Here is a 24,872-nt window from a genome sequence, read left to right on the forward strand (position 1 = left end):
TGAATACACAATGTAGAAGAAAAGATTTTTTTAAAAACCCCTCTAACTTAGCTGTTTCATAAAGAATAAATAAGGGTAAAACTTGAAAGAGAACTCCTAAACTAGGCCATAATTTAATAAAGGAAAATAAATTGTAGGAATATTAGTATGAGACAAAGATGGAGTTTATTTCTGGTTTCAAAGAAGAACCACTTCCTTCCTAGAAGAATAAAATTCTTTAAAACTTCATTGTCCAGAGTCTCCTGAACTACACTGATCAACTATTCACACTGACTACCTGATGGCCCTCAGGGTAATCCACTGAGGCAAAAAAAATTGTTTTACAAAATCACATCTCTAACATGAAACTCAAAGAAACCAGTTTGGGAGGGAGAAAGTGGTTGTTTCCTGTTTTCCCTCTGAAAACATGATTTCTTGACTCTCTCGGTGTACAGTGAAGAGTCTCTTTCAAGATTACAAATGGTGAGAAGTATGGGAGAGAAGAACGGAACACTGATCTATAAAAGAAAGCAATAACTAAGATTTCTGTCTATCTATTTCACACAAAAAGACATGCCTTATACAAAAGGAGAAAAGTAAATAAATATTACCAAATGTAGAGTTTTCTTGGCTACTGTCTGATATTGTATCTCTGGCTCTTCATATGCATACATGTACTGTCTGTTCAGTATCCTTTTACAGTGTTTTCTGCCAGTGTTCACCCATGTGAATATTTATCACTGGTATAAAATCACATGGCATTAATAAAGATGCCATTCATGCTTAAACAGATAGAGTTTCTGATTTTAATATAATTTCCCTACAAAGGCAACCTTGCATAATAGTTAAATTTCAAATAGACAGTTCAAATTAAATATTAGGCTATATTTCAAAAATTTCTAATTTCTCAAACATACTGCTGAACACAAACCGGATGGCATAATTGAAAGCCGTATACTCATAAAACAGAGAATAATCATTTAATATGCATAATATAAATCTAACATATATCTATAATAACGTGGATCCAAAATGTATAAGTGTGAAGTTTAACAAAATGATAATTAGCATATATTTTGAATTGTAAATTCTCTCATGGGTTTCAGCAATAAAATGTCAAATTTCCATTTTACTTGATCTTTGTGCTTGGTTCTTATTTTGTAAATATTCTCAAAGGAGCTAAGGATTTTAGGGATTTTATTTACAAAGCAGGAAAGCAAGAGCTGCGTCACAGAAAATAACTGTTTCTGTCTTTCCTTTATAATAAAAGATAGCTTTCGAGATTTAAGAACAAGTCTGTAGTCATCAGAGAACTGCAAATCAAAACCATAATAGAATACCACTTCACAGTCATGGGATGGCTATAATAAAAAGACAGCTAACAACAAGGATGCTGAGGATGTGGAGAAATTGGAACCCTCATACACAGCTAATGGGAATGTAAAAGGGTGCAGCCACTTGGGAAAACAACCTAGTTAAACATAGAGTTACCATATAACTCAGTAATTCCACTTCTAGGTACATACCTAAGAGAAATGAAAACAAATAACAAATGTCCACACAAAAATTTGTAGAAGCTGAAAAATATTGTATGTCAACTATAATTTAATATATATATATATATATATATATATATATATATATATATAGTCATGGGATATGGAGTACAGCATAGGGAATAGAGTTAATGGAATTGTAATAAATATATATGATGCCAGAGAGATAATAGATTGGGGGAGAGGCGTTATCATTTTGTGAGGGGTGAATGTCTAACTATTGCGTTTTGTACACCTGAAACTAATTTTTAAAAAAAAAAGCTTGTGCAAAAATGTTCAGTGATTTTATTGATAATAACACAACCAATGAATGGATAAATAAAATGTGGTATAGTCATGCAATGGAATATATTCAGCAATAAAAAGAAATGAAATACTGATACATACTACAACCTGGATGAATTTTGAAAACATTATGCTAAGTGAAAGAAGCCAATCACCAAGACCAAACATTTTGTATGATTCCATTTATATGAAATGTCCAGAAAGGAAAATCTATAGAAACAGAAAGTAGATCAGCATTTGCCTAGGGCCAGGGGTTGGGAGAAAATAGGAATGGGGTGACTGTTAAAGGGTACAGAGTTTCTTTTTAGAGTGATAAAAATGTTCTAAAATTGTTTGTGATGGTTGCAGCACAACTCTGTGAACATGCTAATAGCCATTGAATTGTACACTTTAAATGCATGAATTATATGGTATATGAATTCTATCTCAATTAAGTTGCTCCCCCCTCAAAAATAAATCTAATGCAATGGCTTTCAACAACAGCTACACACATAGAATAACACAGCTTATTCTTTAAAAGTACAGATCCCCTAGACCTGCCAGACCATTAAGTAACCCAGCTTATTCTTCCACTAAATCATAATCGATGGGAGTGGGATCCACTTTTCTAGACTAGTGGGGACAGTACAGTAAGATGTAGTTTCAAATTCTGACTGCCAACTAACTTCCTAGCTGCATGCTCTTTAGTAAATTATCTAATCTCTTTACATTTTCAGTTTCTTCTTCAGTGCAATGGGGGGAGAAGTACCTATTTCATTGGGTTACTGTAAGAATTTAATGAGATAATAAATGTACAGAACAGTACATGGTATATAACATTGTGCTAAAACAACAACTATGCTTATTATTACGATTACGTCATTTTTACTGGACCTCTTGTTTTTGTTCCCTATAAGGAAACAGATAATGTAGACTTTTGCAATGTTTGCCCTAATCCATGCATCTAAGTTAAACCTTATAAATCTTAACTCCTTATAAGAAATATTAAGTTTTATATTTAAAAACAGTTTACTTTCTAGGATGCCCTGCTTAGAGTAAAATAAATAACATTTATGAAGTTAGTAGTTTTATAGAAATACAGAAATTACAACAAACTTTAATGTCACTAATAATGGGCGGTTGCTCATTTTAAAAAATTCTATGGTTATTTTTAAAATTACAAATTTAGAAATAAAGGTAAAAAATTAGGCAGCCACAAATACCAATCATTTAATTAAATAAAATTTGCCAATTTCTTTTCTTTTCTTTTCTTTTTTATTTTAAGTGTGTTTTTCCAGGAGCCATCAGGTCCAAGTCAAGCAGTTGTTTCAATCTAGTTGTGGAGGGTGCAGCTCACAGTGGTCCATGCGGGGATCAAACCGGCAACCCTGGTGTTAAGAGCATCGCGCTCTAACCAACTGAGTTAACCAGCCACCCCAAAATTTGCCAATTTGCAAAAATATATACACTCTTTTAGTAAAAACGCTTAAATAGCTATTTGCTCAAGAATGACTAAAGAAAATTTAAAATCGTACGAAATAATTTCTTGCATAAGAAATGTGTGTTTTTAATTCCCAGGTAATTTGATAACATCTCCACACAAAAAAAAAAAAAAGAAAAAAGAAAAATCCTTAAAGAGAGACTTCATATGAATTAAAGCCAAAGTTTTAGGGTGGAGTACAATACATACACAAAACAATAAGAACAAAGACAGGAAATAACATTTTTTATTTCTATATAAAAACTCCGTATTTCTTTCTCCAATAGCCTATAAATCTATTCCACAACAAGCCATACACACAGGTCAAATTTTGACTGAATCTGGTATGAAATCAAGTCATTCAATTACCACATACCTATCTGAAAACATGGAAAGGAGCATTTCCATTCAAATTCCTGGGAATATTTTAATATCTCATGAGTGAATCATATGTTTTAAATACAGTGCATTGCTTGAAAAATCTATGATGGATTTTCAAGTACATTTAATTAAACTAAAATTAACTAAGATTTTAAGTGTCTGGTTAAAGTAAAATGTAGTAGAACATCATACCTAAACCGCATCTTTTTCAAAGCTAGATAAAAAATTTTTAAAAACCCACAAAATATTATATCTCTACAAAGTTGCAGAGGCTAAAACCAGAAAGTTTCCTTTATCACCCACTATAACACCAATGCTCAGAGCAACAATACATTTAATTCACCTGTTTTATTCAGAATAAATTTGCCTTTCATACAAAAGGAAACGTTTCCTTAAAATGTTGCATAATCAATTTTTATATCAATTTTTTAAAATCTTAAAAAAGGGCCCATAGACAATACTTTAATCAATTTCCCCAAATTGATTAAGTCAATGGTTTATTATATTCCAAATGTTTTTAAGATTTTCCATAATTAAAAATACTAAAACATTAATTTTTTTTTTACTGACTTGTTTACACATTCTTCTAAAAACATTCCTTTGTTTCAGTACAATTTAGCTTTATATACAAAAACTGGAATGAAACCTACCAAGATGCCAACAGTATTGCATTTACGGTAGGAGACTTTTCTTCTATTTGTCTGTATTCTTGGATTGTTTTTAATGAACATGTGAGTACTTTCAAAATGAAAAAATATTCTTCAATTTTCCTACGACACTGCTTTTTCACAAGGCTCTGATATGCCAATCTTTTGTAGTACTTAGGTAGAACAGTGATGTGAATTTAAACAAACATTTTTCAGGTAAAGGGAAAGTCAGAAAATGGAAAAATGTAAATGTAGCCTTAATGCATCTAATAAAATTATATCTGTAAATACTTTTAAAACAGGTAGCAACAACTTAAAAATTAGGCAAACATCTTTTTTCTGCTTCAAATTCACTTTTTCTTCAATGAAAATGAAAGTCTAGGTTTATGTGAAAAAGGCCCAATTACATCTATATTCTAACTCACTATTAAATCTATAAAAAAATCTCAAACTATGTACTATTAATATTGCTAAAACTGAATAATTAAAGTAAACCATAAGAAGATGGAATTTAGGAACCAGATGTTTTTAGGCTAGTATCAGGTATTTTCTGATATGGAAAAGCACTCACTAAATTATTTAGCCATAACAAGTACTACAAATAATAGTAAACCAAGGCCTCTTACCAATTTCAGCAGGTAGTTGTTTGATTTTGTTTTCTCGAATGCTAAGCATGCTGAGTTTTGACAGGTTTTTGATGTCCTTTTCCACAGTAGTTATACGATTAAAGCGAAGATAAAGAGTGGTGAGAGAATCTAGCCTGTACACCACTGAAGGAATTTCTCTCAGTTTATTGTGCCGTAAATCAAGCATCCGCAGCTTCTTCAAGTTATCAAGAGAGTCAGGCAAACTGGTAAGTGAATTTTCACTTAGAGCCAGTGTCATGAGATTTACTAGACAGCCCACTTCTGCTGGGAGGGACTGCAATTTGTTGCTATATAAATAAAGTTCTGTTAATTGAGTTAACTCTTTGATTGATGATGGCAATATGTGTATAGACCTCTTGGATAAGTCCAAACGCATTGAATTCTCTTCCCGACATTTGTTGAGCTCTTTAATCACCTCTGCATTGCTAGATTTTTTTCTAGTCCCAGGTGCTGGATTTGGCCGTTTGATCGTATTGTCAACTGAAAAAGCCACCCCTGGTTGGGCAGCACTGGAGTCCTTCTTTCCATCTTTGGCATCTTTCCCTTTGGTCTTAGGTTCTTTTTCTTTGCTCTCTTTTCCAAAACCTCCAGAGGCTTTTGCCTCCTTTTCTCTTTCCTTAGCTGATGGTACTTTGGGATCTTTCTCTTTAGAGTCTTTTTCTTTTCCTAAACTACTACTCATGGTGACTCAAGTTTGGGCAAAAACTACATGAACTCCTTTTATTTTACTTGCCAACAATAGTAGATGGAATTCAAAAATGAAGAAACAAAGATCCTACAGAATCAAAAAAGGTGTTGGCTTGAAGAAGCAATCACCGTGGAGTAACAACCAGCTGTTACATGTTGGATCTAAAAGCACTATGCCCATGTCTGGTAAGTCATTCCAACTGGTAAAGTGGTACTGGTCAATGATTCATTAGAATTCCTGAAATATAAAACAAAGAGAGTATTAATACTTTAAATTGTAATTTATATTAAGCAAACGGGCTCTGAAAAAACAATCTTACTGATAATTTTGCCATTTTCCATGATTTGATACAATATTTACCAAACTATTAAGCAAAATCCATTGAAAAACTATAAAAAATTAATAAGGCAGGCCCTACCTTTAAAGTACATTTACAATCTAACAGGAAGAGGTAAGTGTACAAGTTACTATAGTACATAACTTTGTAAGAGCTGAAAAGGGGGAGAAGTCCCAACAGCAGATGATGTTTGAGTGATTTCTATGTATAAGCTCAATGATGAGGAATTTACAAATATTAATTAATTTAATACATTTACCAGCCCTATGAGATAAACTGTTGTCCCCATTTTATACAAAGGGACATTGAAGCACAGAAAGATTTTTAAAAAACTAACTTTGTGGTCTTGGAAAAGTGACAGAACTGAGATTCCAATGGATGTATTCACTGCCTGTGTTCCTAACAACTACACTAAAACTGCTCTATCTGTAACTAATTACCAGATCGCTTTAAGCAACACAAAGGATTTCAAAGGTGATGACAGAATGGAGAGTAGTCTGTTAACAGAACAAAATGAGCAAAGTGAAATATGTATGGAGAACAGCAAACAGTTCAGGAAAAAGGGCATCAAGAATCTGCACTTAAATAAGCATTCTAGGTGACTGTAATGCAAGTAGATCTAGGGACCACCTTTCAGAAACAGTAACAAAAACAATCTTCAATCATGTCTGTAGTCTAAGAACTGGAAAAGTGAGAATTCTTAAGGGTTCTTAAAAATAGAAATAGTTCACTGATAAAATGACTGACCGAAGGGATTCACAAAGGCTGAAAAGATGAGTAAAATCTTTGTGAAGGAGCTACTCCTCTCTAAGCATTTCGAAATTTAAACTGTAATTTTTGTTTTGTGACTCTATTATGAGTTTCATAACTAACTGATCTTTATTTGGTACTATGGCTTAAAGCTTAAAGACAAAACTAGAACATCTCACCTGATTAGCTTAAGAGGTTAAAAAGAAGTTAATAAAATTGTATCAAACCACTAAAAGCATCTGATAGTCTAAGTGCTCACAACTGTGCTAAGAATTTTGATATAGAGGATGTGAGCCTCACCCTATACAAGGTTACCGTTTAGAGGTTACAGGTCAGCCAAAACATTCACATATGACAACTAAGTAACAATAAGATATATAGCAAGTCCTCAGATAAGTGACATATGCTCTAGCACTTTTGAGAAATCATTGGTTTGAAATCACTCACATGCTAAAAACACACACATAGACACACATACTTATACATCTGTATAAACATATATTGGGTTTCTCCAGAATCAGGCTTTAAATTCTGTCTTTTCCAGATTTACCACTTGTATCACTACACTCTCCCTTCCGGTCTTATCAGACTATCGACCCAGTCTGCTTCTAACGTGCTTTCGCGTCACCACGTCTTCATTTGGCTTGCTCCCTCTGCTGCGGTAATCCTTTCTTCTTCTCCATCTCTACTCCCTGTCTCCCTGGCCACACTGTTTATATACTATCCTCACCAGTGCTCTGTTTCCTGAACATATGGTACTGTTTTCCTCCCTCCATGCCTATATTCTTGCTGTTTCCTCCTCTGCCTACATGTCTTCCCTATATATCCCTCAAATTTCTTCCTTTTCCAGGCACCTCCTTTCCAGATGAACCTATAAACATCTTTTAAGACTCCTCAGGAGTCCCTTTTTCCAGGAAGTCTTTCCTACATCCCTGTCATTAGGCTAAGTACCTCCCAGAAGCTCCTATGAATGTCTATCGCTATATAACATACTGTTTTTTAAATCATTGGTTTTATTTTTTAGTTCCTAGGTAAATCTTTACACACCTCAAATTCTTATTAACTTCCACAACAGCAATATACTTGTCTTTCATATATGCTTGTTTGTTTCTGTTAGGATGTATTTTTCTTTAATAAAACTGCAATAACATTTTTGAGTATCAAAAAATTAAACACACCTATTCCCCATCTTGAACAAGTCAGTACTAAAGCAACTGAGTATTGCAGAGCAAGGTGGGCATCCATCCCAGTGATGGCACAAGGTGAGAAGTCAAAATGTCCCGTAGCAGCAAGTCAGAGCCCAGGCAGACTGAATAGGGTGGGAGTACAGAAGACTCACCCCATCTTAGATTTCAGAGTCTGGGTGAGCTGAGAAAGACAATCCCACAAAGGGGCAGCTTTCTGGGGGGATATTAGAGCCCAACCAGGACAAAGTGGTCATCGGTGTACGTTGGCCACCTACAAGAGGTGTCAGCGGTGCCACGTTAGGTGGGAACAGGTGTCCTCAGGGGAGGATGGCTCAGCGTGGAGAATCATCACCTGAATGGGGTAAGAAGAGCATCGCCAGGTGGTGACAGACCAGTGTAAGATGCTGGATTCTAAGAGGCAGAAGTGAAGATGTCTACTGGGAGAGCTGGGTGGTTAAAGGGTCAGTGGCATGGCATGGAGAATGAAGAAAACAAGCAAGGTGAAGAGAACATCCATGAAGACAAATACTGGGCTAAAAGTGGCCCGGCAATTCACAGGAGAAAATACTTAAATGGCCAAGAAGTACTGTTTCAAAACTACTCAATATCACTAGCAATTAGGGAAATATGAAGAGATATTACTGCCATCTGGTTAGCAAGTATAAAAGTCTGATAAAACCAACAGTTGTTAAATAATATAGAGCTGGAAAACTCTGCCAGTAAAAGTATCAAGTGTTAAAACTATGGTGGAGAGCAATTTGGCAAATATCTGATGAATCTCCAAATACCGACATCCACCCATTAGCTCCACCAAGTCTAATCTAGGTATTTACAATACGTAAACTTCTACACTTACACAAGGAGCCTCTGTGGCAAGGTCACACTACACTGTGATAAAAAATCTCTACACCTACCAGAAGCAATACGGACAAACCTCAGAAACAATGGTGAATAACAAAAACAAAGACATATAAGTTGCAAAATGATATATAAAGAATGGTTCCTTCTGTATAAAGTTTTAAAATACACAAAAATACATACTGCCTGTGGACATTTACATATACAGATTAGACATACGAGTACATAAAGGACTGAGGAAAATCAAATTTAAGACTGCAGTTGCTAAGCTACAGGTAAGGGTAAAACCAAGGTAAGGCAGAATGCTGACCCAATGTTTACTAAGCTGAATCAGAGTCCAAAGATGTGTTTCCATTTTGAAGCAAATGTTCAAATGAACTCTGGGTTTCTCCCCTGGCTGTTTGAAGATCTAGAAAGGTAACTTCACTAGTCATTAGAACAACATTTATTTAAAAATATAATGAGAAATAATGTTACAGCTATCAAATTGATGAAAATATAAAAAGAATAGTGCTGGTGAGGATACAGAGAAATGGACACTCTCATAGTCTGCTGATGGGCATACAATCCAGAAATGCCTTTCTGAAAATGTGGCTTCTTCATAATATGATTAATTTGGGTATTTTTTCTCTGTTTGATTGAAGAAAAACATAAATGTGAGAGTTACACATTGGTGTAAGAGCACAGAAGAAATAAAAGAATATACCCCAAACTCATCATTTAAGTGCTTATTCCTCTCTCTGGAAAGACATGGGAGTTGGAGGTGATGAAAGAGAGAGAGCGAGAGAATGGCAGGGAATAAGGTAAAGAAATGGAGGTTGAGACCAAATCATAAAGGGGCGTGCGTAGTGAGCTAAGAGAGCTTGGACTCCGCCACAGATTGTTCATCTAGGATCTTATGAGCACTACATGGAGGACACTCATGGAACAGTAAACATTCTTGGCCTGACTGGCCTGGAAAGGAACTTGTGTGTGTGTCTGCATGTGCCTCAGGCTGCCAGTACTGAAGGAAGACAGATCCCTCTTCAAGCCCTCAGTAAACCCTTTCCAAAAGGCAAATCTCTACTCTCTCTTTTACGGGCCCAATCCTAATGTTGTACGACTTGTGACCTCAGTTCAGGCTGAGTTTATAAACTACTACCACGTGAGCACATTTGAGTTCCAAAATAACCCTGTGAAATAGGTAGTGCTATTCCCATTAACAGATGAGTTAACCAAGATTTACAGAAATTAAATTATTTGCCAAACAGCATGGTGTGAATCTGACAATAACACTAATAACAGCAGATAATATTAAGAACTTAGTACATGCCAGGCACTGTGCTAAGTGTTTTTAGCTGTTATCTCATCATTTCCTTATAATCATTCTGAGGCAGGCTATTCCACCCTCCCCCTCCACCCCCGTTTACAGATAATGAAACTGAGGCTCAAAAGAAATCAAATGACTTATCAAAGATTACACAGAACGTAATTGGCAAAATCAAAGGACTAATATAGTTCTCACTCCAAACCCATACCTTAACCACTTTACTATTTCAGAATACATTAAGTAGGTATAAATAATCAGGATTAGATGCATGAACCAAGGACAGTTTTTGACAGAACAAGATTTGAAAAGGTAGGATTGCTTTCTATAGCATGAGGAAACACTGACTAAAAAGAACCAATAAAACACTATAGAAAAATCTAAATATCTTTAAAAAAATCATTTTCCCCCCTAAGACCTAATCCTTTAGATCACACTAGTTTACTGATCATTCTTGCATTTAAAAATTTCTTCCAATAATGTATTATTGTGTCTAAATGCATAATCCATATAACCTTGAGTTCAATTAATTTTACTGAATGGTATCTTTCTGAAAAGTATGACAAAAGGAATACATTTTATAAATTTGTTTAAATTCAGCACCATAGAGTTTAACTCTGTAGTCATTTAGGTCTACTTTTTCGTTAATAGTGGAATCCATACATAAATGTTTCCATAACTGACCTGTAGAGAAGTGATGATGCAACTCAATTCAGCAAAGAACCTGACTCATGTACCCTTGGTCCACACACCGATTCCTAAAAACTAGCACTGATTATTCCTTAGTAGTAATATTGTTAAGAGTACGTGCATATTTTAAAACTATTTTTCTCTTGCCTTAAAGAAAGAGAATAATTCAGTTAAATGAGAGGGGGAACTGGATATCCAGAGACTTACCTGGGGAGTTCTATTTTAAATTCGACCCACCTTAAATCTATCTCAGTCTCTACCTTCAAATCTCATGTTACATGGAGGTATCTCCTAGCTATTTCCATCTCAAAAGGAATATAATTAAAAATAATACACTGCAAAGAAAATACAGTAGGGAAGAAAAGAAAAAAGACCAAAAGAGCTGTGGATTTGAGTTCCAAACCCCTTGATAAATTAGTGTGAACTTGGGCAAATGACATTATTTCCTTTTTTCTTTTTTTTTTTTTAAGTGTGTTTTTCCAGGACCCATCAGCTCCAAGTCAAGTAGTTGTTTCAATCTAGTTGCGGGATCAAACCAGCAACCTTGTTGTTAAGAGCACCCCTCTCTAACCAACTGAGCTAACCAGCCGCCCCCCAAATGCTACATTTCTAAGCCTCAGCTTTTATCTGAAAAATTAGTTTGGGGGCTACATGATCTCACAAGTACTTTAAATCTCTAAAATTCTTACTGCTAAGTCTTAACAGAAAGTAGTTTCAAAGACCAATTTTGGGTGTATAACACATACCAGGTACTCAAAACTTACTTTAGGACTGGAAGATCAATTCTAACAAAATATCCAGTTTAAAAAACAAACCCTCAGGATTATAGCAAAGATACTACCATAACTAATTATACTTGTATTCTGAGTATGTCTACTTACTAGGACAGTCGTTACTATTTATCCACATTGAAAAGCTTATTAGGTCCCCATGGCGACCCATAATCGTAACTGTCATGCAAACGCGTTTTGGAGTACCCTAACATGTTAATCTGAAAATGTTCAGTGATATATTCTCAGCATTTCCCAAAATCTATTTCTACAACATCTAGTCCAATGGTCAAGTAGGTTTAGGATAAGGTGTTTCAAACATAATTATACTGTCTTTACAGCAGAAATTATCAGTGCTTTTAATATAATTATTTCTGAAGAATATAATATACAAGATTTCCCAGTTTATTTGGTTATATACTACCTAGTTATCAGGATTCTTCATGTGAATATTAATACATTTTATTTATTAATGAGGATGTTAATAGTTATGCCATAAATATTTCCTCTATTGGTTTTTCTTGTAACTTAATCAAAGCATTAATAAATATATATGTAATATTAAAAGCCTAGAACACCCAACAAATGATAGCAATGTTTATCCTTGGGTATTAGGATGGTTTTCACTTTATCTCTGAGTTTTGTTTTGTTTTTTAAAGATTTTATTGGGGAATATTGGGCAACAGTGTGTTTCTCCAGGGCCCATCAGCTCCAAGTTGCTGTCCTTCAATCTAGTTGTGGAGGGCGCAGCTCAGCTCCAAGTCCAGTCGCCGTTTTCAATCTTAGTTGCAGGGGACGCAGCCCACCATCCCATGTGGGAATTGAACCGGCAACCTTGTTGAGAGCTCGTGCTCTTAACCACTGAGCCATCTGGCCGCCCCTCAGAGGCTAAGCAGCAGCTCGTTGTCTTCAATCTAGTTGTGGAGGGCGCAGCTCACTGGCCCGTGTGGGAATCACACTAGCGACCCTCTTGTTCAGAGGTCACGCTCTAACCAACTGAGCCATCCGGCTGCCTCTCGATATTAATTTTTAAATGTATACAATAAGTATTCACTCCTTTCATAATTGGGGGCAGGGGAGGGAGCCATTTTCATTTTGCAACAGAAAAAAAAACCTAACAGTGATACTTCGGTTATGTTGACTTTTAAACTGGGAAAGGATAAAGGTAATTAAAATTTTATTTATAAAATAAACTGAATGTATAATACAAGAGGTCAACATAATATCAAAGCCCATTTAAATCTGTCCATGATAGCCCAAGAACTAAATATATCTAGCACTTCAGATTTGAATTATAACATACATTGTTTTTACAACAGATATGCAAAAGTGCATGGAATGAGATGATTAACTGAAGTTATAAACCAAGTTTGTTGGCAGTTCAGAAAACTAGTTTTTTCTAATTATAAATATTTACATTTTTGTAAATATAAAAATGATATTTTCATTCAGTCAACTTTTATTTAATACATACTATCAAATAAAATGCATTGTTCAAGTATGCAATAATAACAAGGCACAACAGTCCCTGGCTGTAAGCTCACAAACAAGTAGAAAAGGCAACAACATAGTGTGGTAAGAGCTGCGAGGCACAAAGAGAAGACACTTAAACCAGCGTTGGAGGTTGGGGAAAACCGGTAAAGGCTTCTTAAGAGATAGCAGCTAAGGAGAAATCAACGAAAAGGGTAGCAGGGGGATCAGGAATCCTGGAATCATCTTGACTCTGTCTCCTTCAACTCTCACATCCTAACAATCACCAAATCCTATCCATTCTTCCCCCAAAATTTCTCCTGACTCCTCCATTTCTCTTCTCACCACCACTACCCAGGCCCAGGGTACACTGAATCCTCTCCTCGAATAGCTTTGTAACTGGTCTTACCATCCCACTCCTCTGTCCTGTTCCTAACCTAATCAGTACACTGTAATTAGAGTGACCTTTCAAATACTCAAATCTAATCAGGTTACTGTCCAATTTAAAACACTTGGGGGGAGAGTGGGTGACCCCCATAAACACAGCCCTCAGGATAAAATCCAAAATTCTTAGCAGTAATTACCAAGCCTTTCAAGACCTGGCCCCTGCTTACTTCTCCTGTCCCCAGTCTGACATTTCCCAACTTGCACTCTGGTCACATGAACTTTTTTCAGATCCCACAGCAGGCCCTGCTATCACTTGTCCCTAGGACTTTGCACAAGGTATTTCCTTCTGCCAGAAACATAGGTTTACAGTTTTTCACTGAGTTAACTCCCATGTATTCTTCAGATCTCAGCTCAGAGGTCTGAGAAGTCTTTCTTGATTATTCGAAAGTTTTCTGAATACCCTCTCCTCCATGCTCCCACTTAAAACTTCCCCTATCAGAATATGTATTACACTGTACTCATACTATCCAAGTTAATTGTCTGACTGTCTGACTCCCTTATTTAAAGTAATGGGAAAACAGGGACCCTTCTTTTTCACAATTGTATCCTATTACTTAGAAATAATGCCTAGCACATATAACAGCTATATTTATTGAAAGAATTATAAATATTTGTTAACTTGGCTTTACCTACCCTACTGAACAGTAGGGTCCTTACTTAAGAATAACAAAGAATTTTTACTCTATATAGTGCTCTGCAACTTAAAAGATATTAAGAACTTTTTATTAAGCACACAGTAAGTGCTCAATAAACACTTGCTGAATGAAGCCAGTCAAACAACAAACAGATAAAAACCTTGTCTCATGCAGTTTCCCTATATTCCACTTAAAATTAACTCTGAATCACTCAGATTCTGATATAAATACCTAAAAATGACAAAATTTCATTTGTATTTTCCTTTGTTTATAAAGATCTGAAATAACTCCTTATTCTTTTAAGTAGCTTAAAAGGACAAAAATAGGCTGCTCTCCCTTCCAAATCACTTAAAGCTATATAGTTTTATAGTCCAAGAATAAAAAAATAAAAAAAGGAATCCTCAAACTTGGAAGACTAAAGATCAAGAAAGCACTCCAAATTAACATGCTCAAAGGAACATTATTATTTGGAGAGAAGTGAAAAAAACACATCCTTAAGCAACATGGGTGAACCTGAGATAAGAGCAGTTTTCATAGAGGCTAAAGAAATACTCTGTGGAAAAATAACCCTCTTACACTAGTGCATGTTTATTAGAATTATGTCAAGGGTGTACAACTCGTAGCACCTTCAAATTCATTCACTTAACTTTTTTCCACTTTGGTGAGAAGGCAAGATAAAATAGTTTGGACTGACATGGAGAGAGACAGGGCTAATTTATTTTATGTAGTAACAAATACAGAAGAGTTTTTCAGGAAATCTGTGTTCCTTCTTATGGGAAAACATAAGACTTATTATGTAATTTTGATTCTAAGCAAACAAAAGTTTTCAGCAAAGAACTGAAAATTCCTGTTTTCACAATACAAGCCATAACTAGCATTATAGCTCTCTTGTACAACACTTAAACTCACCATATATATAAGTTACAGGATGCTCCAGCAAAGGCCCAAAATAAAAGGCAGCAGTAGGGTATGGGGGACTTAAATGTCTCAAAAATAACTTAAGATATAATAGTAAACATCAAATATCCTAACCAAACCAAACATTACCTAAAAGTTCTTACACCACACATAACACTCTACCAAAAAGATTTACCTCTGAATAGTGCTTAAACTGTGTTTGTTGCCAAGGAACTCTAAACATGTCACACACAACCTAAGTATTCCCAACATATACTTTATGCTTCATTTACCAAAAGCAGATTGGCAATAAATCAAAAAGTTGGTTAATTAACAGTGTAAAGCAAAGAGATAAAATGTAATTGCTATCTTACGTTATTCCCACTAAGATGACTATAGTGTTCAATAGTATTTTCAACTTAAAAAAAACAAATGATTTTCAGCCCTTTTAAGCTAAAAATTAAGGTAATTACATTTAACTGCTGTGTTTTTCTAAGTATAAACCCACACATTCCTTCCCTAGGTCTTATCTGATTATAAATCCTTTCCATTACTCACTGTATAAACTATTTATTAGAAACTGTCAGAAAAAATATAAACAAAAATAAATGTACTACACATAACAAGATTAGAGGAGAGTGTGGTCTCAAAGTAGGTACCTTACATTTAAGAATCAGTATTTAGTAAGTTTCCATTATTATAAAACAAACAGCCTTTTTCACGTTTATATAGTGCATTTTGAGACTATTTAGATGAAGACTATATACTCAACTAATTATTTTATCTATTTACTTATCTTGACAGTTGTTAAAAATAGGATTTACACAATGCACTTGGAGCTTGAAAAATAATCTCATTTTTTTCTGTATTAAATTTAAACATCCCAAAGCAAATAATCTTTCTCATATAAGACCAAGAGAAATATATTGAGCAGCCAGGCCCAATTTAACTTAAGGTTAATGAGGACTTTCTCCCATTAGAAGCTACTCAAAGAAAGGCAGCCCTTGCTTACATTTTTGAATATACATAAAAAGACATTTTATTATTTTTGTAATTTAGTATATTAAACCTAACCATTTCCCAACTGGTATGTATGTCCTATTATCTTATGACTATATAATCCCAAAATATGATTCCCACAAAGTCTACAGAAGCTCTGATGTAAAAATTTCTTATACCACAAAGATGTAAAAAATAATTTAGTAATTAGCAGGTGATAAGTCATACATTATTTAAATCATGCCAGAAAGAAAAAACATTATTTGACAATACTTGATTTTAATTACTCTCAGAAGCAACTCAAATATTATCAAATTGTTAGGGATAATGGTAAAGTCAGGAAAGAGGTGAGCTAATTAATAAATTGTTTTTATTTTTAGTACATGAATCTACCATTTGTGGATTATCAATTTTCAAAGAATTTGAATGTAATAAATATAGCAAAATTTCAATTATATTAAATCTGATTTCAACTTTCTTTGATGAAACAAATCTCTGCAAGATCTTGACACAGGATCCTTATTATTATGTCAATTATTATATCAATTGTATGAAATATAATTCACATAATTTCATATATATATGAAAATGTCAGGTATAATTGAGTACCAGTTGAGAAAAATTCAGATACATTTTTCATATTTTTGTATACAGATTACTAGTCATGCATTAGGATATTACGCTCAGAGCTAACGCTCTAAGAATTATATAGCTGACTTTTAAAGCAAATTTATTAAGTCCTTCCTTTTTCTTATCATGACAATCTTTAAACTGAAACATTTAACTCTGATCTCCATTTGCAGATACTACAATTAGTGCAGATCAACTCAGTCCCTTTTTTAATTAACAAAGTAAGCTGGTAAAAGTATGTTTTATCAAATGCCCTTACTACCATACTTTCCTGGACAACGTATATAAACTAGTAGATTTCATTCTTTATAGTTAGTTTCTCATCAGTTTCAGTATCTGGTTCTCATAGACAGACATAATGCTGCAATGTTTGGGTTGCACAATATTCTGGGGGAAATGTTATTTCCACTGAAAATTTTAAGTCATGTACACAAGCATCATGGAAATGTTCGTATGAGAGTTATTAAATAATAATTTTAATAAATTTTAATAAAATTTTAAAAATTTTGTTTCAAATATAGTTGACTCCATTTTTTAAGTCATTTTTCTCAAGTCCCAAAACAGTCCTTGCTTTTCATGCCTCATTTGTTACCTAAAACATTACCACCGTATTCATGTCATTCACTCACTGACCATCATGTTTGATCATCTTTAGATCCTTACAGCCCAACATAAAACCTTATGCAGTCTCACATATTTTTGGGCTTCAGTAAACTTTATTCTTGTCCCAAATACTCAACTTCTGTCGTACTACTATAAGCTATTATATAACAGGAGGTGGAGAAAATTAAAAAATACTGCAGCACTACAAGCTGAGTTCCCACAGTTGCTCAGTGGGTGTTCTGAAACTAGGCCATATTTCTAGTATTAAGAATTTCAAATCACTACTTCCAAAGCACAGAAATAAATGTCTTCAAGATTAAATCATAAATCCTTACTATTTTAAGCTGCCTAGTATATAAGCAACCCATTTCTGACTTTAAAACTGTAATTAACACATGGTAGATAAACCAATATTTGTTTTAGTAACAAAACAAGAAATAATTAGCTCTTCTACTTATCCTTATATAGTCATAGAATTTAATAGATTATATTAAGATAAAATGCAATATATTTAAACCAGAACTAAAGCAAAATTTTATCCCAGAAGATATATTTTAAAAATTGAATTAAATATAATCTATTTCAGGTCACCCAATCTGCTAGGCTGCACACACTTCTAGCAAAGAAGTAATTATGACCTCCAATCTAATTTTTCCAGTCCAGATTACAAGGAAGTCCCCAAAAAATAAAGCTTACTGTCTTCAACAGAATAAAAGTTGCAGAAATACGTCATTTTGTCGTATCACTGCAACAGGTATGTTTTCATTCAACCCTGATGAAGAAAAACATGTTACTCAATTTTACATACTTCATAGCCAAGTAAACAAAGAAACACATGGCAGGCATAAAATCTAGTTCTACAAATTGTAAGGTCATAATATTATACTGCACTGATTCTGTACTGTCAGATAATAATTTTCTTCCACTTAATTTTACTCAATAAATACTTATGGTACCTACTTAAGCACATCATTAAGCAAATTTTTCCAATAACAAAAGCGTAACATGTTAAAAATTTTAAATTGTACCATTTTATATGGAAACCTTTCTGAAATACAATACATGGTCCTGTGTCATCTTTAACAAAATTTACTAACAGCAATTAATCTCTTCTTCATGATTTTACATCATTATTGCTATACTTTTCTACATATAAAACAAATGGTATCTTGAAAGAGTTTAAATATGTTTATCAGTTCCTTAAACTGCTATATTTTTTTTAAGTCTTGTATCTGCTTTTTAAGTGTTTTCCCTCTGCTGTTATTTTCTACTCTCTTCTGGCCTTTAGGAGTATCCTAGTCCTTTTTCAATTTGGTTACCAAACTTTTAAAAATTGTACATAATGAGTAAAAAAGCCCTGAATTAAGGTCTGAGGGATTCTAAGAACAGGAAATTTAAGAGCAAAAGCACTATAACATCTCTTTGTCCTGGACTGTTTGGGGGCTCTAGACTATTAATTTAAACTAGTAGGAGCATGTAAGACCTACATATTGTATACCAGAGAAATAGTCAAGACAGACGGACAGACTCATGCTCACCATGAAGCCTACAGTCTAGCAAAAGTCAGACACATCATTACAAAAATGATCAGTGATATAAAAAAGAAAGTACAGGTGCTAAGGGACCTGTAAATAAAAGAATCTAACTGGGGATCAAAGAAGGCCTCCCAAAGGATGAGATATTAAAAGCATGGGGTTATATCTAAGGAGATGATACCAGAAACTTAGTTTCCTAATAAATAACTGTGAGATAAATGAGGTGTTACAACACTTATAAGGTAATTTCTAAAATGTGAAAACTTTCTAAAGAAATGTCTATAATGAAAATAACTAAAGGGATCAAAACAAACAAAAAAAACAACATGAGAATGTTTTAAAATGGGAAACTATGGCACTATTGCACTTTGTGGGGAATGGAGTTTGGGATGGCAAAGAAGGCCTCACTGTGCCCTTGAAAAAGTGTCCTATAAAACCATACTCTATGAAAAATTACTTAATATTCAAGTTCAGAAAATTTTTAAATCACGTGAGACCATACAAAGACGTCTATCAGGATAGAACTGCTGATCATGACTTACCTAAAAGAAAGAGAGGCACTCAAGTAAGTTTGGAAAGAGGTTGTTTTCAGCGTTCTCAGATGAGCGAATTTTAAATGTTTGCATAATAAAAACCTACTATGAGTTCTACGGAAGTTCATAAATGTTACTCTTAACATGATGCATAAATGCTGAGAAAAAGATATTGAAATACGATTTTGAAACATCATTATCCAAATTCTAAGCATGGGAATTATTTCACATCAGGCTGGTATGTTCTCCTTGTATTTAACTAAAATGTCAATGAAATAAATACTTTAAGTTTTAAATAATAATATGGAGTAGCTCCTCAACATTAATGCAGATCTTCGGTTCAAGGCCCAAATTAAATGAGGCGCACGAGGAATAATCTTAACAAATGTCAGCTTTAATGAAAGCCTACTGTATCACCTAAAATGCTAGGTTATACAAGGAATCCAAATTGCTATTCACCTGCAATTCTCTAAATGAACCCTAACATCTCTAACGTCTATGCTTTTTCTAACCTCTACCTAGCCTATTTATTCCGCAAGAGTTAGTTCAGGCCCAATCTTCCTCGTATGCAATGCTAGTTATACATGTAGTCTGAGGCTTAACTCAGCTGAGCTCCTCAGGATATACTGCTATTAAAGCACTTGTCACACTAAAACAATTAACTACTGATTTGTCCAGCTTATGCAACAGACTGAACTTACTAAGAGCAGGAAACAGTATATTTATCTCTGCATCGCCAGAGTCTGGGACACAACATGGTGATCAGTAGAAGGTCTATGACGTTATTGAATATGAAACTGTAGTTAGTAAGACATATTTATAGAACAAAATTTAAAACTTAACATAAAGACTATCTACAAAACTGTGAAAGTCTTGAAGGCAAGAAGGAGTGTTATACAACACAAAACTAGAAACTGAGAAAGCCCAAATTTAACTGATGAAGTTCACTGCAAATTCTAGAAACTATCAGTGTCAGAACAAGTCATTTCCACTTTACTAAGACACTAGAAAAACTAAAAAACAAAAAAAAAGATTCATGTTCGTTAACTGTAAAATTACTTAATTAAAATTGTAGAATTTATAAATAGTATTTGAGGGCAAGTAAAGTGCTTAAATTTTGAGTGTTCACAGTGCTATAAACATGAGAAGATGGGCATGCCAAATACTTCATGAAAGTCTTTCAGGTTCATTTCACATAAGGACCAATTATACCCTTTAAAGGTATCCTGTAAGGTTTTAGCTTCAAGCAATATGTTCATTCTTTCCAACAAAAGACCCTTGCCTTCTACAGCATGCACTCCTTTTTGCAACCAGTACTGATCTTTAGAGAAATTGCAATGAGATATATAGTGTGAAGTCTAATTAGTTCTTTTAAATCTTGATAATGGGAGCATCATACTTTCTCAAAAAGCACGTTACCAACATCTCAAAAGTTGAAGAGCCCTTTGTAATTAGAATATTCTTTTCATGTGTTAGAACTTTGATTTGCTATAAAGTTGAGAACCAGGGGAAAATACCCAACAAAGACAAAATGAACATTAGTTTACCTTAAAATAATGCAACTATATAATTTACAACATAAATCAGTTTCTCAGACTTATGCATGCTCCTCTCAACCTACACTGATGGACAATTAAATTTCAGAACACTCTATCAAATTTTAAGCATACCATAGGTCACCTTATAACTTATACATTTTTCAGATTTTAAAAGTCAGTGCAAAAAAAAAAGTCAGTGCAGACAGAAAGGTAGGGAAATAAAAAATTTTAACTGTTATATTAACAGAGAAAATATTTCCAGAAAGAACTATAGGGCATAACTTTGATGCAGTGCAACAAGTAGACAAAACTCAGGTTAACCAGGTAACAAATTTTATATGTGTGTGTGTGTGTGTGTGTGTGTGTATACATATATATATATATATATATATAAAATATACATATTCATATATATATGAATGATTTGGCCTCAAATTATAATATGCCTACTGTAAAAATACAATGTATAAAATGTAACAATAAATAAAACTAGCAACTAATTTAATATTTGCAGTACTCACTTCTCAAGTACCACATAAAAGTACTTAATGTATCACTCTGTTACTAAATTATAGCCAATTTCTAATTCATCTATAAAAAAATAATTACCAATTTCCTACTTGTCTTATTAAGAAATGGCAAAGTGTTTACTTTATATCTAAATTTCTCTTCTAATTAATATTTTATAAACTAGTTCAATAACATTTCCACCAAGGCCAAGCTACAACTCTCAGAACTCACTGAAGGACTTGACTTATAGTTCAACTTGTTTGGTTGTTTTTTATTGTTTTGGAGGGGGGCTGGTCTTGTTTCATTTGTTGTTGTTATAAACATAAATTTTATGCTTTTGCATACATGCATGATACATGAATGATATAGTAAACTGAATTCTAAACATGTATTCTTTCATGTAATCTTCAACCTCCAAAAAATATTAATCTTTATATCTGCAGATTAATCTTTATATCTCTATATCTTTATATCTTTATATATCTTTATATCTACATATACAGGGTAGAGTATATATTTTAGTCAAAAATACAACAGATTATTTTTATGTTTAAATATCTTCTTACTAGAAAAAAAATCTAAAAATTATTTACATTGTTTAAAGAACACAAGTCCTACAGAAATATTAAATTACACAACAGATATTGATAATCCAGCATGTCTTTAAAACAAATGACTGCAATTTAACTGCCTGGATAACAAAGAATTCCAATTTTATTCATTCTTTCCCCACAATTCACATGGGTAAGCCAAGGCAAAAAATATACCAGCAGCTATCCAGAAACCATCATTGGGAATATTCTACAGAGAATTCTATGTTATGTCTCCCTGAACATGGAACAAACCCTGTCATAAGTCACTGAAGAAACAGTAACATTTAAAAACCGTAATTCCAGCAAGTCTACCAAAAGAATTTATAATTTTGCTGTTCCTTTTGAAAAAGAAATGTTTCAAATTTCTGACTGGTTTGTAGTTCACAAGTTGTTGTATGGCTCTTTCTTGCTACAATTATTAAAACACAGCTCAGATAAACTTTCTGAATATGGTAATTTAGAAACTAAAAAATAATGCAGCTGCAAGCTATTAAAGTATCTTTCAGTATCACTCTTTGATCCATAACAATTTATAGGAAATAAAAGAAAAATATAAACACTTGAAATTTGTATTAACAATGAGAGATTGAAAAACAATGCCAATCTGACATAAATGTAGTTGTTTCTTCAAAAACTGAACAAATACGTTGGGAAAAAATGTAATCTTAGAGATAGGCCAGGGTCCATACCTTGAAACTGGCATTTCAAGAATATAGTTTTACAAGGAAATCCTACTATTTGCGACAACAGATGAACCTTGAAGGCACACTAAGTGAAGTAAATCAAGACAGAAACAGACAAATACTGTATGATCTCACTTAGATGTGGAATCTAAACAAACAAACAAAACCTCATAGAAAAAGAGATCATACTTGTGGTTACCAGACGTGGAGAATGGGGGGAGAAGGGGTTGTTAGAAGAAGGTGATCAAAAGGTACAAACTTCCAGTTATACAATAAATGAGTACTAGGGATATAATGTACAATATGATGACTAAAGCTAACACTGCTCTATGATATATAGAAAAGTTGTTAGAGTAAATCCTAAGAGTTCTCATCACAAGGAGAATATTTTTTTCCTTTTCTTTCTTTCTTTTCTTTTTATTGTATCTATATGAGAAGATGGATGTTAGCTGAACCTATTGTGGTAATCATTTCACAATACCTGTAAATTAAACCATCATGCTATACACTTCAAACTTATACAGTAATGTATGTCAATTATTTCTCAATAACCTGGAAAAAAAGAATTAGTTTTACATGTTAGCTTACGTTAGCTTTATATCACAATTAAGCTATGAAAGTTGCAAACCTTAAACAAAGTATTTATTTGTCTGTGGTCTATTTTTCAAATGTATATTCACAATTAAAGTTTTACAGTGTAATTTATATCCAAACAAGTATCTAAAAGATTGATCATATTCAGTCTAAGTTCCAGTTGTAGGGAATGGTCATTTACATACTTTATTCCTAAAAATTCTTGTCACTGTCACATAGACAAATGTCAACAGTTGATAAATTCAAACTATAAATGTAAGCTTACTCAATGTTACAAATTGTACCCAATAGCTAAATCTCTTCAAATACAAAGTAACAAACAGTTATAAGGGCTGTGGCTTGGAAGGGTGCAGGTAGAGATCAGTACACTAATTAACTGAGGTCTTTAAAATTAAGACAATTTTTCAGTGCTGATGCTACATTTAGATACAAAAATACTTGGTTGCACAAGTGTACCCTAGGATTCTGAAAAGCATAACAAAAATTAAGTTTTAGATACAGTAATCCCTGAGTAGATACTAAAAGCTGCTGACATTTAAGGAGTGTACAGAATTGCACAGGGGTTAAGTTTAGATATAGACTGTTGGTAGTTACGATGGAGGCAAATACTATACAGTCCACATCTGCAACCCAATTTTGTTTCAGCATCCCCAGAGACTTAGAAAACACTTCTTTGGGTAGGTTGCAAAACACTGCTTCCTCTTTTATTCTCATCACCCCGATTACAATACAAAGCAACAGAAAGACGAAAATCAAATCAGCAACTGTAAGCAAACACACACAAAAGCATCCTCTTTCCAGCTCCCGAATTGGTACTCATTACACCTGTTTGTAAACCCATACTAACACAATAAGACGAACCCTCGGCTGATGGGGGGGGGGGGGAGCAATTAATGGTTTGGAGTCATTATTCTTCTACCTTGGCATCGGGTGGGGGAGGAGGATGGTACAAAACAATGGATACTGAGGGGCTGGGGAAAAATCGTTTTGCCCCGAAGCCTCTAGCATTTAAGCTGAGAGGGGGTGGGGGTAGGAGTACTTTTCCTCTATCCCTAAAAGCTACGGCGAAAGAGGTTGCCATCAGGCATGCCCAAAAGGGCAGTCTTGGATGCCTACAACTCGCTCCACCAGGCAATACACCCAAAACCTACTCACCAATCTTCACCGAAGGGAAAGGAGACGAGGAGAGCGTGGTGGGCTTTGGGGTGGGGGCGAGGAAAGACCCCACCCCGTACCATTACCGCTGCGCCAGGGACACCACCAACGATTTACACGCCCTCCCGGACGCCCACGGGTCGCCCAGCCGCCCGGGCCCGATGGCTCTGGGAGCCGAGTGAAACAGGACCGTCCGCCAGACGCCCCCGGCCCTCGCCCTCGCGCCGGCTCACCCTCGCCCGGGCGCTGTGCCGGCCGCCCGCCGCCACCGCAGGCCTGGCCCGGGTCGCTGTCAGAGCCGGCGGGCTTGCTCTGGGCGCCCAGCTGTGGGACCCGCACGAGAGCCGACTCCCAGGGCCCAGCCCTCCCGGCGACAGCACCCAGGAAAGCCGCGGCGGCTGCGGCGCCTCCCAGGGCCCCAGCCCCTCGGGCCTCGCCCCGGCCCCGCCGGCTCGCGCCTGTCAGGGAGCGCGGGGCCTCCCCCTACCGACAGCCAGCCCCACCGCCCGA

At 34.7% G+C, this 24,872-nt stretch overlaps 1 protein-coding gene across 5 annotated transcripts in view; it reads right to left on the reverse strand.

Annotated features, from left to right (window-relative positions):
• Window positions 1-24,872, reverse strand: part of SHOC2 (SHOC2 leucine rich repeat scaffold protein) — a 69,035-nt gene that overhangs the window by 43,138 nt on the left and 1,025 nt on the right. For 3 of the 5 annotated variants that reach the window (XM_074339070.1, XM_019725120.2, XM_074339071.1), the window contains exon 2: window positions 4,934-5,879. In XM_074339070.1, coding sequence (XP_074195171.1) covers window positions 4,934-5,636 — 703 coding nt within the window. In that variant the 5' untranslated portion in view covers window positions 5,637-5,879. Of the gene's footprint in view, window positions 1-4,933; window positions 5,880-24,362; window positions 24,833-24,872 lie in introns of those variants that run through there. The other 2 variants (XM_019725122.2, XM_019725121.2) reach the window with 2 other exon arrangements.

Source organism: Rhinolophus sinicus, linkage group LG07 (assembly GCF_036562045.2).
Source record: "Rhinolophus sinicus isolate RSC01 linkage group LG07, ASM3656204v1, whole genome shotgun sequence".
In the NCBI taxonomy this organism is placed as follows: Eukaryota; Metazoa; Chordata; class Mammalia; order Chiroptera; family Rhinolophidae; genus Rhinolophus; species Rhinolophus sinicus.